The sequence below is a fragment of the Lemur catta genome, chromosome 3 (assembly GCF_020740605.2).
Source record: "Lemur catta isolate mLemCat1 chromosome 3, mLemCat1.pri, whole genome shotgun sequence".
Classification (NCBI taxonomy): domain Eukaryota; kingdom Metazoa; phylum Chordata; class Mammalia; order Primates; family Lemuridae; genus Lemur; species Lemur catta.
Window position 1 is genome coordinate 34,063,982 of NC_059130.1, and position 14,869 is coordinate 34,078,850.

Sequence of the window (14,869 nt, forward strand, 5' to 3'; positions counted from 1 at the left end):
GAGAAGGAAAAGGAGTTGATACTGAATTACTTCACTTTCACCTATGATGATGCCCTTTGCCCAAGCCAGAAGAAAGCAAAGGGGGAAAGGGCTGCAGGGTACATTATTTATTTTCACTTTAACAGGGAAGGAAAATGTCACACTCCCGCTTCCCCTTTATAGGGGGAGTGTTTTTTAATCAGCAACCTCTTCTGCATCCACCCTGTGTATGTGTGTATGCACACACACCACAGTTGGGAGGGGGGAATAGGCTGACTCAGTCCTTTTATCTACTATTCCCTTGAAGAGGGTTTGACAAATGGGTAAAAGGAAGGAGCCAAATCAGGCAGAGGTTTCAAGCCATGGAATGGAGGAAAGAAGGCAGAGAGGAGCAGCACCAGATGCCAGGAGAGAGTGGAAAGGGCCACAGCTTCTTTGTTTTGTAAAAATTCTATAATTTGGAAGAGGGTGTTGATTAATTTCCAAAGTACACTTCAGAGTCCCACCTTCCACATAGCTCCCTTACTCACAGCCCTTTGGTTTTTTAGACAAAATTTAAGAGCCCTCATAAAGCCAGAAGCATTGATAACCCCTCAATGCACCCAAAAGCAGTGTTCACTTCAATCCCTTACAAAGAGTATGTTCTATAGACTTTGCTTCTCCCTATACATTTGTCTTACGGCTCAGTGGTAAGGTGGCTGTAGAGACACACATTAGGGGGTAAGTGGAAAAGGGAAACAAAGGGGAAGCCCAGGCACATGGGTGCAGGGAGGGGTAGGGAACACCACTTCCACTTTCCTTTGTCTTTTCTTTAAAAAAAAAAAAAAAGGCAGGGGTGTGATTGGTTGGAAGGGTAGAGAACAAACCCCAGAACAGTATGTAAGCTCCAGAGGTGGGTGGTGGGAACAGTCCCCAGAGAAATGAGAAGGGAAAGAGGTCAGGGCAACGCTTGCAGCATCAAGTTCCTCAGGAGTTTCTGTCGGCCCAGCTCATAGTCCTCCTCATCCACATTCACCAGCAGTTTGATGGCTTCATGGCCCACAGCTTGCTTGAGGGAGTCTGTGATAAAGACACCTTTAAGTGCCTCTAGTAATGACCCATTGATGTAGTCGCGCCAGAATGCGTCGAGGTAGGTGAGCTCAGAGAACTTGATGTCACAGATGATGGAGCCCAGGTCCCGGGACTTGAGGATGGTGTTGGCCTGGTTAAAGCGCTCAAACTGGCGCTCAAGTGGGTCCTGCTTGTTAGAGAAGACATTGCCCTGCAGAGCAGTCTCGTGCTGGCAGTATTCAGCCCGAACTCGCAGTCTGATGTCTGTGGGAAAGAGAAGATACAAAAAGAAGAGGTTACAGTGAGGGATGGAGTTTACAACTCAAGTCTGAAAAGCTGAAAAGAACAGCAGAACAGAAAAGTAGGGAAGATCACCTGACAACTTCTCTACCTCTTCCCTAGGACTAGTTCTTTCTATGTTTTCTGAAATCCTTGCCTGAATGCAGGAGGGTTCTCTTAAATGGGACATAACCATGTCAACACTGTTCCCAACTCATAAGCAGCACCTTGCTTATAGGAGATACTTTCTTAATTAATAGGCACAGAAGTTCACTTTAATACTCCATCTTGATTTGGCTCATCCTACAATAAGGATGTCATAATGGCATCCCTTTGCTCTCATATTAACTAAAGAGAGTTGAAATGTACCCTGCCACAAACATAAAGAGTTCACCTGCCAGAGACTAAACCATTCAGCCTCACTTTGCAATGGCAATCAAACTGAGCCTTGCACTGAACAACAAACTGCCCAGTATCCTAGCAGTTCTTTATGTTTTCCCTCAAGTCTGCTCCACCTCTGGAACCCTTGAACTTCCTCACCGCATGTCTGCTTTTCCTTGGGATCTGGGGTCACTGACTTCCGGCGTTTTCGCTGGCTCCCAAGTGTGGCTCTCCCTCGGGCTGGCCGCTTGCTACACATCTGAGGACCCGAAGTGGGGCAGCACACCACAGGATAGTGAGGAGGCACTGACAAGAAGGTAAAAGGGAAGAAAACACAGTAGGGTAAAAGCAGAAATTCAAACACTTCTCTTGGAATGAAGAAGGAATCATTTAGACTTAGCACTAAAAGCAGCATCAATAACGTGACCTGAAAGGAAGACACAACATGAGAGCAAATACGGGACCTAGGTGAAGCATTAACACCTCACCTGATTTTTTTTTTTTTTACGGTGCTAGATGTGGGGAGACAGCATCCTTTCATTTAATCTGGCAAAGCTGGAATGTGATGGGATCTGTGTCCTCTTACTTGATAATGGAAATTAAGGGGAGTTAGTATCTTCTCACCTGTTTTAGGGGGCTGGGGAGGCCTCGGTTCTGGATCACTGAGGGCTCTGGGGGTCACATAGCGAATTGATGTCTCCTCCAGATATTTGTCTACAAGATCAGGGCACACTGTAGGGGGAGAATAAGTCATTCAGGAAAAGACATACCCCTCCCTTCTCCCACTCCAAACCTCCAATGGGCCTTATAACTTATTCTCCTAGGTACTTGTCAGGGTCAATGCCTCCTCTCCCCCTTGGACCCCTATGCTGTTCATCCCTGGCTTCCCACGACTCTTCTCAGATTCCAGTGTCCCCAGCCCTCAATACACCCTCACCAGCCCGTCTCCTCTTGAGGGTGACGTAGGGCAGCAGGTCATGGCGAGTGATGATGCGCAGCAGCTGCAGCACCTGGCGAAAGTTACTCTCATCACAGCGGCCCTGGCGCTCCAATGCCAGTAAGAAGTCACGTCCATTTCGGATGAGTCCACGCTCGTGGTCATCAATGACATCAACAAAGAGGAAGGAAAGCACGCGCACATCTCTGTGTGTCAGATGGGTGCCCACGATATCAAACATGCGGTGCAAGCTGTACAGCCCATGCTCCTGCTCACCGTGTTCTTCTGGCCACACCTGGCTTGCCCGCCGCTTTAGGCCCGCCATGCTGGGGGCTCAGGTACGCAATACTTTCCAGAATCCCTGTTCAGCAGCTGCAATTCCCACTGTACTGTAAGGAGAGGGAAAGAACCTGTGAGCCACTCAACGGCAGGAACTAGTCATTCATTCCTACATTCCTAGTGCCTAACACAATGCCTGGCACAGTATAGTGCTTAATACATGTTTATTAAATTTTTTAAAGTTATTTGTTAAAAAGTAAACTCTAGAGTTATCCATCCTTAACAGATGCTGCCCTAAGTCTAGACCCTACTGGAGAAATACAGTCACTTCCTCTAAATGAGAATCTTGTATATAATTTTAGTGCTACATATTTGGCAAAGGTTGCTTTTAGATATTATCCTGTGATTGTTCCTCTTGTTTCCAAAACACTGCTTTTGGTCCCTTGAAAACTGCTCCCTTCACCCCCTAACCAGTTCACCTCTTAAATATAGACAAAATTGGGAAGAAGTAGAGGATTCACTTTTTTTTTTAAGGCTAGTCAAGTGAAACAGTGGGAGTGGAGAAAGAACAAAGAAATCCATAACTGGTTGTGATCAATTAGTTGTAAACACCACTGCACTTAGACCAGCCAAGAATTCATTCTTAACTCTAATATGGAAGCTGCACCACATGAACTTAGGGACTGACAATAGGGAAACTGAAAATCTTTAGAGTTAGAACTAGTTTAAATTCTGACTGTATCATTAACAAGCTGTATAGCTGTGTGACCTTAAGCAAGTCACTTAAAGTCTTAGTACCCTCATCTATCAAATGGGGATAAAAGAACCTATTCCTCAAGTTTTTAAGAATCCAATGAGAAATACATGTGAAATCACTTTGTAACCCTTATATAAATGGTCATGAAAGAAATTTCAAAGACATAAGCATCCTTGACCTCTGCAGCCCAGACTCATCTCTCTTCAAACCCATCCCCACTTTTCCTACAATCTTACCAAGTCCAGATGCATAACTGTTCAGAAGGTTAATCAATTATAGTCACCAAAACGTGCGGATTTAAATTAACAAATATTTATGAAGTTCCTACAATGAGCATTCTTGTAATTCTTCTATGTTCCTTTGTATTCCCTTGATCTTCACACCGTTTAGAAATACCAACTTCTAACCTTTCCTCATGGATGCCATTTGCCAGTCCCCTGTCAATGCCCAATGACTGCCCTACATTCATGATATAGTTTGGCATTTGATTCACAAAATTCCTCCATCATCCTGGTTAACAATAACCCAGCCAATCCTCAAGTCCAACAACTTTCACTCCTCTCTAGTCACTCATATTTACTGCCCCACCAGACAGTACCATCCAGTACTGTTCCTCCCTCTGACCACAACCTCCAATCACTCAATTCTAAATTCTTGTTGATGATACTTCTAAATATTTCTTAAATCTGCCCCACCTTTTCTACCTCCACTGCCACTGCCCCAGTTCAGATCCCTATAATCTCTCACATGGACTACTGCAACTGCCTCTCTTTAAGGGTTCTCCCCATCACCAATCTTAACCCAACTAAATCCATCCCCCACATCTAGTTGAGTTAGCTATCTAAAATGCACAAGCCAGGCACAGTGGCTCAACGCCTGTAATCCTAGCACTCTGGGAGGCTGAGACACGAGGATCGCCTGAGCTCAGGAGTTCGGAGACCAGCCTGAGCAACAGTGAGACCCTGCCTCATTATAAAATAAAATGCACAACTGACCATATCACTTTCCTGCTTAAGATCCATCAGTAGCCCCCTCCTTATCTATAAGAACACTCAAAATTCCTTACAGAGCACATCAAGCCTTCTAAGATCAGGCCTATCACCTTTCCAGCCTCATCTCCCACCATGTCCCACTTTTTATTCTCTAACAGTTTGTTATTCTCTAATCAGTTTGTTTATAGTTCATGTACATCATGCAATTCATTTCTCTATACTGTTCTTTAGGCTGTTCCCTTTGCCTGAATGCCCCTCTCCCTTCTCTATTCCACACACCCCCATCACCACCCTTTTTCAGATGGTTAACTCCTACTCATCCTTTAAGAGTCAGCTCAGATGCCATCTTCAAAATGCATTCTCTACACCCCCATGCTGGGATAAGTAGTCCTCTTCTGTGCTCTTATGGAACACTATGCATATTTCCCTTATACCATTTATCACCATGTACTAAAATTATTTGTGTATTTATTATCCCATTAGATCCTACTCAACTCATGGAGAAGGACTAAGTCATATTTATCTTTATATCCCTAGCACCTAGTAACAGACAGAGCCTGGCATAGAGTAGGAGCAACCTGTTGTTGAACTTAATCTCCAAGAGATCACCACAAGCAATACTAATTAAGAAATAAACTCACCAAAGTCCAAGAATGAGGATCCCATTAAGAACAAAGGTAATTCAGTTACCATGCATATGTTCTGGCTAGCAATAGCCTCCTTGACACTGTGCAGAACTACTCACACCACACCAACCTACTCCACAATAAGATAGGTTGTTCTGTCCATTTTATACACCAGGAAACTGAGGCTAGATTAGGAAAGAGAATAAATAGGCTACTTCAGAAGATGGGGACTCAGAAAGCTGAAGACAGCCAAGTAGGACCTGGTCCTCTCTTCCTCAGTAAACCTGAGACAGAAGCACAGAGAAACTCAGCCTCTTAAGAAAAGGTGAAGTAGCCTGGGTACAGTGGCTCACACCTGTAATCTCAACACTTTGGGAGGCTGAGACAGGAGGATCACTTGAGGCCAGAGTTGGAGAGCAGCCTGAGCAACATAGCAAGATGCCATCTCTACAAAAAATAGAAAAATTAGCTGGATGTGGTGGCATGTGCCTGTAGCCCCAGCTACTCAGGAGGCTGAGGCAGGAGGATTGCTTGAGGCCAGGAGTTTGAGGCTGCAGTGAGCTATGATGATGTACTCTATCCTAGGCAACCGAGTGAAATCCTACCTCAAAAAAGAAAGGAAAGAAAGAGAAAGAGAAGGTAAACCCTGGAATCACTTAACCCCATACCATGGGTTCTAATACGAGGAAAGGAAATAAAAACAATATATAGTTTTGAGAGCCCAGATGCTCGACCCAAAGCATGGGAAACAGCTGGGAAAACAGTTATTCAACTATAGACTGGTTTTCCTTATCTCTCCCTCTCGTTTCACCTGCTGCTGTCACTGGGTATGAATGAAGGAGCTAAAAGAAAATAAGGTTTTTTTTTTGTTTTTTTTTATCCCAAGCTTGAGTGCAGTGGCATGATCATAGCTCATGCAGCACAGAACTCCTGGGTTCAAGCAATCCTCCTACCTCAGCCTCCTGAGTAGCTGGGACTACAGGCATGAGCCACCATGCCTGGCCAGGAAAATAAGTTCTTACTCACAGCAGGCAACACGAGAAAACTGAGCTTCCTTAGAGCCCGTGCAACTTCTCCTTGTTGCCTATCCCACCTGTTGCCTTCGACCAGCTGTTGATTATGAGGACCTCAGAGAAAGCAAATGGGCAGGTTTCATATTCAACCAATCAAAAGAGCAGGTTGCTCCACAGCTTCAAATTCAAAGCATCCTTTTTTTTTTTTTTGTAGTTTTTTTTTTTTTTTAGGGGGGGAGCAGGAATGCTTTTCAAAATCTCTTCTAAACTTCTATTATCAAGTTCCTCACTTGGAGTCTCTGTGGGACAGTCCACTCAGACCAAGGCTAGAAACCGTTGTTGTAATCCCCCCTACCCCTCAAAGCATCCTTAAGCCCCAGAAAATGAAGAAATATTGCTCCCGCGTACCCGGCCACTGGAAAATGAGGCAAAATATGGGAAAGCACTGTGATCCTAATTATGCATCAATGGATGCAATTCTATAATAGGCCTCAATACCCAGAGGGTTACCTCCCTACATCTGAGAAGGAGGGGAAAAAAAAAAGACCCCAGTCACCTTTAAGTCCTGGACTCCAGACTGGATCATCCAAGGTACTAGGAATTATCACTTCACAGCTTCTAGATCAGTGGTTCTCAACCAGGGGCAAATTTGCTCCCCAGGGGACATTTGGCAATGTCTGGAGACATTTTTGATTGTCATGCCTGATGGGGAAGTGGGGTTGCTACCAGCATGGAATGAGCAGAAGCCAGGGATGCTTTAAAACATCCTATAATGCACATGACAGTCCCCCACAACAAAGAATTACCTGGCCCAAAATGTCAATAATGCTGAGGATGAGAAACCCTATTCTAGGTGGACCATGATGAAGGGTCAAAAGAATGCATGTCACTTTCCACACTAGATCTGGAGAAAGAAGTCATTTGGTTCCTCAAACCCAAACCCATCAAACAATATTCTAGAAGAACGTCTTGTCAGACATATGGCTTATTTAACTTTTAAGTCCAACTAGCACTAAGGTGTTTCATCTCACTCCAACCTTGGCCCCTCTATCACCTGCTGTTGTCATTCAGGTGTACAGCAAGTGGTAGGGCTACACTCCCTTCTGTCCCATCCCAGGAGGTCTACTTTGACCTAGTTCAATCTGGAGTTCTGTGGGAATAAGAGAAATGCAATCCTCTACAAGACAGACACAAAGAATCATGCTCTTAAGCCTCAGGGCCATCTTTTAAAGTCCTGAACTAGACCAGTAGCAGACTCTTCTTGTTAGGTCACTGGTCAGATTTATATTGCTTATTCAATGAAGCAAAACATAGAAGTAGTATATAAGTTTCCCAAAGCTATGTCCTTGGGGAAAATGTCAGGAGACTGACATGCAGGCTAATAGGCAGCGCTCCCCCCTTAATTATTATCTAGGATGGTGAGTTCACTCACTGTGCAACCCATATGGGGGTTCTAGGCATCAATCTAACTTCAGCATTAAAAGAACGTGACCAATTTCCTCTTAAACTATATTCAGCTTTCTGTGGCAGTGAAGCAAGGGAGCTCAGCTTAAAATATACAGCAGTTCTAGATGAAAGGTATCAGAGTGGTGAGGTGAATATACCCCACTAAACAGAAAATTAGAAAGAACTCGAGTCTTTGAATCTGAAACACTGCCAGATACCCAAAGACAAACACTCCAGTAAACAGAGTCCTCATCCCATTGGACTGGTTTAGCTCCATTTGAGATAGTAGCATATGAGTTTCCCCCATACAATTTTCCAAGAATAATTCTTGATTCTGATGAACTGCTGTATTTCCTGGAGTTCTAGTTTTTTTTTTTGTTTTTTCTTTAGGGAAGCCCAAGTCAGTCAAGGGCCAACTGACAGTCTCTATGTATCTATAGGATTTCCTCCTGAGAGGTCATTCTCTATTGGGTTTCCCTTCCAAGCAAGATACAGTCTCATCCCAACCAGAGATGGTATTTGTACTTTTTGAGATACCTCACTCTCCCAAAAGCCCTTAGGGGAAAGCCATGTAGAATAAATTAAAAAAAGTGATGTCTTGAAGTCACTCAAGACTGAAATGAAAACAACAGTCTAGTCTTTTCACAACAGAATGATATCTGTATTTTCACAGGAGAACTAGAGATATTTGATTCTCTCAGAAGTCCTTAGAAGAAAGTCATGGAAAAAAACCAAAAAAGAGTGATGTCTTGAAATGAAAATGGAAAATGTTAAAGATGGCTAAGAGTATATAAAGCACTTTCTTGCTGGTGAGACTAGTACAGCATTCTACATATTAAAAAATGTTTCTCTCAGAGCTGACCAAGACAAGACAACCAGGCAACAAACCAAAGCTGAGGGCTTGTCTCAAGATATTTAATTTCCCCTCTTCTCCCAGCTCCAGTTAACTAAAGAGATAGTGATTGCAACAGATCTCATGCACCCAGTTGAGTAAAAACTCATTTTCCCTGGCATCTAACCTATTACTGGGCCAGCCCCAGTATACTTCTCATGCCATTTCCATTCCCTTCCACTGTTTGAAAACAGTAAAAAGTTATGGACTTACCTCTGCAAGAAACTTAATTTCCCAGGTCTCTTCCTAGCACAAGTTTCAAAGCCAGCAGCAAAACAAAAACAAATGGGGGAGGGGGGTGTGGTCAATTTTCAAGCTTTATTTTGAACCTCAAAGGCCCATAGAGTTAGTCAATTTCAGTTGCAAAAATACACAAATGAGTCTAAAGCCATTTTGATTGAGGCGATCCACTCAAAAGTTGAAGGCGAGAACTCACCCCCAACAGTCTCCAGGCTTCCCTAACTCTCTGCTAGTCAATTCACAAACCAATAACAACTCCAAGAATTTCCAGTCTCAGTGGCTCATAGTAAGAAAGGTCCCAAATTCCACAACTTCTGGGAAAACTTAATTCCTTATTCCACCTATTTTCTTACAATATTAACTTTCATATTTAGAGAGAACTGGGAGGAAAGTGGTTACAGACAAAAATGGCATTTTCTTCCCATCACTTCACTTATCAGACCACAACTATCCTCCAAATTCTATTTTCAGCCCTCTCCCTTAACTAGCACACAATAAGAACAAAATATCCACTGGGGCAGCATCCACTAATACATCTATGTTTCACCAGGGAAAGTTTTTCTATATACAATATTGCATACTGACCCCCTCCCTCCAAGCACTTCAACAGCAAAAGAAGGGTCTAGAAACTAAAGCACTCATTTAATTAGCCTGGCTGCCTAGATGCCATCCTGTCTTTTCTGTTTCCCTCATCAGACTTCCAGATCCTTCACCTTAGCATATAGGGTTCCCATATAGTCATGTCTGTTTCCCTACTCCTGTATTGCTAATTTCTAAAAACTACAAAAGTCCTTTGCTCCTCCACACTTGGGCAACACCAGCTTCCCCATTTTCCCGTCTTTTCGTAACCAGGAAAAACAAGGGAGCTGTAAGCTAAGGAGCTTTTTGGAAAGCAAATCCAGTCGAATCCTCATCCAACCCCAATTCTCCAAACCCACATGACCATTCCCTTCTGCCCTTCCCACCCTATTAAAAGCTAAGGACCTGGCAATTAGAATTAGCTGCAACTGATGCTGCTTAACTCTGCTCTCTTCCTTTCCACAGGGAAAGGGAAACCCCCGAACCTCTATAACCCATGCAGCTCCACTGTCCTATCTTCCATCCCATTCCCCTTCCTCCCAAACTTTCCTCCTAGTCTCTCACTTTCTCTATTACCTCGTCACACCGACACTCTCCATTCCCCAAACCTCCGTTCTCTCCTTTTCCACCCAAATTCTCCCCTGGGCCCTTCCCCCTCCCACCTCCAATTTAACACTTTCAACTCCCCCCCAAAACGTCTTAAGTCCAATCTCACCTTTTCCCACTGCCTCACAACACCCCTTACAAGAGTCCGATCCTCCCTCCAACCACATGCCACAAGCCCCCTTCCCCTTCACACCCCTAGTCTCTCCTTCCTGCTCCTACCCCCTACAATACGGCCGGATCGCAGCCCCACTCCTCTCCTCGGCCTCTCTAATACCCCTGGCCTGGCCCAGTCTCAGCCCTTGTTTACGCCTCTCCCAATGCTCACACTCCTCCGCCTCGACCCCTGCCCTCTCCCACAGTTGCCATCACCCCTGCACGCCCCCCTCGGCTGCTCCCCTCCCCCACCTCGCAGCGTCCCGTCACCTCCCTGTCTTGAGGTTCTCAGGCTGGACGTCGCCACTGCCTCCCCCTCCACTTTCCTTCCCCAAGCCCTTTGCGGCCCCGCCCGGCCCCGCCCCGTCCCGCTCGACTCCCCCTCCCCACTCCGGCCGCCCCGCCGCCTCACTCTCGGCTCAGGCTCGGCGCCGCCATGTTGGATCCATCCGCGCCGCTCTCCCGGCCCAGTCTCACCGCGCCGCATCCGGGCCCGCCGCCGCCGCCGCCGCCGCCGCCGCCGCCGCCGCCGCCGCCGCCGCCGCCGCGGGCGTGGGGGAGGGGAGAGGCGGACGGGGGTGGCTGCGTCCTGAACAGCGCCTCCCGGAACCTGGCCGGTTAGCGGCGGCTTCGAGACCATAGTGAGGCATGAGCCGAGGTAGCCATACTAGGTGAGGGCAGCCTGGCAGCGGTATTAAGCAAGGAGGGAATAGCTTCAATCTGGGAGGACAGAATACAGATTGGCAGCCATCTTGCTTTGGGGCAGGCTGGCAACGCAGGCTCGTCTCAGGGTGGTACTAAGGGCTGGGAGAGGATAGCGTTCTTGAATGTGGAAATACTGATGGCGCCAGAGCTGGCTTGTGGCAACTTCAAGACCCATTGAATCACTGGGCCTGGCAGCCATGACGCATAAGGGCGGAATAGCACGGGGGTTGGATTGCCTCGCGAACTTGGGTGAAAGGTCAAGAGCTGGATTTGACCTTTGCTCTGAGCTTCCTGCTAACCCGGACGTTCTGTAAACCCGGAGCCGGAGCTGAAAGGGCTGTTCAGATACTCTCTCGGAATTCATTCTTTCAGCGTCTGCTTTTTGAGCGCCCGTTATCCCTAGGAAGTGTCGCCTCAGCTGAATCGTGAAGGACTGTTGGGAATTGGGACGAGCGTTGAGGTGTGGGGTTCTGGAGCTGCCAACAGCCTAGTATGGTTTAAGAAAGAGGTAATAGGGAGGGACCAGATCACTCAAGGCCTTGTGAATTAATTAATTGGTTTTTATCCTAAGGGCAATGAAGAGGTTTTGAAGGGCCTTAGCAGAAGTATGAACAACTATATTTGCATTTTAGAAAGATCACTGCTTACGAAGTGAAGAATGGACTGAAGGGACACAGAAGTAAGGAGAACAACTGGGAAGCTCATATCCAGGCAAGAGATGATGGTCTGTCCTGGAATGCAGAGAGGAATAGATAGAAGCCATAAAGTGGCTAAGGTGTCCTAGAGGAGGGATACCTGCATTTGAGGTATGGGATGAGGGAAAGAAGCTGAAAAGAGGATACTGAGAAGGGCCAAAGAGAAAGGAAAGACGAAGACCAGGAGAGAAGTATCAAGGAAACTGGTAAAAGTGTTAAATGTAACAGAGGTCAGGTAAGATGTGGACTAAAATGTCTCTCTTAGATTTTGCAACAAAAAGAACATGCAGTAGTTTGGAGAAGAGAGGTCAGGTAAGATGTGGACTAAAATGTTTCCCTTAGATTTTGCAACAAGGAGAACATGTAGTTTGGAGAAAACTGTTTCGTAGATATGGTGGATAGAAACCAGATTGAACTGGAAAAGCACAACGTATAAAGACAATTTTTTTCATAGTCCTGACTGTAAAAAGGAGGCTAGCAGTAGGATGTTCCATGAGGGAGAATCCCAAAGAAAAGGAAAGCGATTTAGGTACCTGTGGGATAGGTAGATGGATATGTCCTAATGACAGTTAATATACAGATCTAAAACTTAGTAAGAAAATATATTAAATGAGAAAAAAGCAAGTGCAGAAGAATAAATATGACAGTTATACACACGTTAAAAAATTAACTCTGAAGAGTGGGCCTGGGAAGGATGAGACTTATATTTTTCATTTTAAACCCACATTTACTGCTTGAATTTGTTTTATTGTGTACATATATTACTTATATCGAAGACAACTTTTTAAAAACTCTTGTGATGTACAGGCCAGAAATTCTGAAACATCAACATACCAGGGGTAGTTGAAGCCATAGATTTGGCTTTGCTCCCTAGAAAAGAGCAGAGGGCTAAGAAGAGTGCTCTGGGTAATTACAACATTTAAGCATAAGAGGAAGAAGAGTCCTTGGAGAATCTTTGAAAAGGGACAGCAAGTGAGGAAGAACAAAAACTATGAGATATTTGTCACAGAATCGGAAAGAAGAATGTTTCAAGGGAGTGGAAGTTGTCAAAAGTGTCAGATATCCCTAGAGAGGCAACTAATAGGAAAGGTGCTTTTAGCTCCAGACCCAGGTTTCTTGGAAGCTTAGCACAAGAGTCAAATCCAGATTGTGAACCTTCCCCCCAAGTATCACTGGGGCACTCCAGTCCCCATGCTATTCTTTCTTCATGCATCATGGCTGCCAGACCCAGTCTTTCAGAGGGTCTTGAAGTCCACACCAGCTGGCTCTGGCACCACCAATCTTACCACACTCAAGAATGCTACCCTCTGCAGTCCTTACTATGACCGTGAAGCTGCCATCAAGAAAGCTTTTTTTTTTTTCTAGAAATGGTAACATTAAGGAATTGAAAGTAGGAGTAAAGTTAAAGTTGAGAAGGTCAAGAACTAACTATATTTCATGGGTTTTCTTAAAACCTCAAAGGATGATAGTAAGAGTTGGCACAAAGAGAGGTTATTTGATAGGTGCTGAAGACCTCAATAAGTATAAGAGCTAAAAGGTAGCGGAGCCAGATGGCATGAGCTTCAAAGGGGGAGGCATTTTTGCAAGAGCATGGAAGTGCAATGGTCTGGAACTAGCATTGTAGCAAAGAGAAGGCTAAGTACACCTTGCTGTCCCTTTTTGCAGCAGTGGAAGAGTAAACAGCCTCTATTTTAGAAGGTTGAAGGGAAGAAGTATTGATCAGAAAAAGCCAAAAATTTCTACCCCACCTCTGACCATTTTCTTCCTCTATACTCCCTGGAACCCTGTTCCATTGTAGACAACCTCCACTATATCCTCATTTTCTTCCCAGATTGCTCCTTAGCTTTTCCTAGAGGAATAGTCATCAGGACAGAAGTAGCTGTGATGTATGGAATGGGGATGTTCCCCACATAAGTCCACAAAAGAGGCAGACACAGGCACTACTTAAAGTAGAATAATGTTTTCCCTCCATATCCATACCCTGAAGTGGTTTGACACCTAGCAGTTTTGGCACTATGGTGGTAATTCCTTTCCACTAGCCCACCTCTCCTCTCCAAACCTAACCCAATACCATTTAGAGGATTAGAGAAGAGAGTCCATGCTAAGGACTGCCTTCTCTAGTCATAGTATGGTATCCATTCTGCTTATTGCAGCCTAGCCTATGGAAAAAAAATATTGCTTTCTTCACTGAGAATGGAAAGCTGAAGGAAGAGCTGGGATTTGTCTTCATTAGGCCTTCCAAGTTAATCCCTTTTCCTCTACAAGACTCATAAACTCAATCCTCTTCCATGAGGCCAGACTTTAACAACCAAATTTTCAAATTCCAAACATTGGGACAGTTGCCTGGCCAGCTGTTTATAAGCTTGTCAGTCCATTTGGAGGGATGTTTTCTGTTTGGGGAGCCCTGGAAGTTCACTCTTTCAATATGAAGCCTTGAGATCCTAATGCCAATAAAGACAGCTAAGCAGATTTCCTGAGTTGGAATGGAGTAAAATACTAGCTAAACCAAAGGGACCTGTGTAGAGACGGGCATTCTCATGCCTATCACTAATTAAAAAAAAAAAGAAATTCAGGTTGGGTGTGATGGCTCATACCTGTAATCCTAGCACTTTGGGAGGCCAAGGTGGGAGGATTGCTTGAGGCCAGGAGTTTGAGACCAGCCTGAGCAAGAGAAAGAGACCCTATCTCCACAAAAAAGAAAAAATAGCTGGGCATGGTGGCACGTACCTGTAGTCCCAGCTACTAGGGAGGCTGAGGCAGGAGGATTGCTTGAGCCTAGGAGTTTGAGGTTGCAGTGAACTATGATGATGCCACTGTACTCTAGCCTGGGTGACAGAGCAAGACCCTGTCTCAGAAAAAAATATAAATATTTCAAACAGTTTAGGATTTTTTGTTAGCCATAGGTAGACACCTGTCCCTCTTTGGCTTAAACTGTATCATTTATACAGTTAAAACTTCATCTCTTGCCTTATGTTCTTTTTCCATCCTCTCCTTGCTTCAACCAGAAACTTGGGGAAACTCTCCAGAGAAGATTGAGAACCCTGTGTGGTATTCTCTTGTGCAGGTTCTCTACTTGTTATATCTCTTCCTTTACATCAGTTCATATCCCTTCCTCAGCTGAGAAAACATCCCTCCAGCTTTCAAAGACTAGCCCCTTTAGCTCTACCCTGATGCCTATCCTTTTCTGCTTCTCAACACCTATTCCCACAGTTATTTCTTCCTTCACCAGAGTCTTTAACCTGGCACCCTTAAGCTACCTG

The 14,869-nt window shown here is 44.9% G+C and overlaps 1 protein-coding gene across 5 annotated transcripts; it reads right to left on the bottom strand.

The window, feature by feature from the left end:
* Positions 1-92: 92 nt before the first annotated feature.
* On the bottom strand, positions 93-10,874 carry DEDD (death effector domain containing). Of its 5 annotated transcripts, XM_045547145.1 has the most exons (6): positions 10,462-10,563; positions 8,845-8,877; positions 2,627-3,015; positions 2,314-2,421; positions 1,849-1,995; positions 93-1,293 (listed from the first exon to the last, which is right to left on the bottom strand). In XM_045547145.1, the coding sequence occupies exons 3-6, from the start codon at positions 2,949-2,951 to the stop codon at positions 917-919; spliced, it is 957 nt and encodes a 318-aa protein (XP_045403101.1). In that variant the 5' UTR covers positions 2,952-3,015; positions 8,845-8,877; positions 10,462-10,563; the 3' UTR covers positions 93-916. The 5 variants fall into 5 exon arrangements, with proteins under 5 accessions (XP_045403101.1, XP_045403102.1, XP_045403103.1 ...); XM_045547146.1 differs by lacking the exons at positions 8,845-8,877; positions 10,462-10,563 and adding an exon at positions 10,622-10,874; XM_045547147.1 differs by lacking the exon at positions 8,845-8,877 and having other exon boundaries at positions 10,462-10,539.
* Between the last annotated feature and the right edge of the window lie 3,995 nt (positions 10,875-14,869).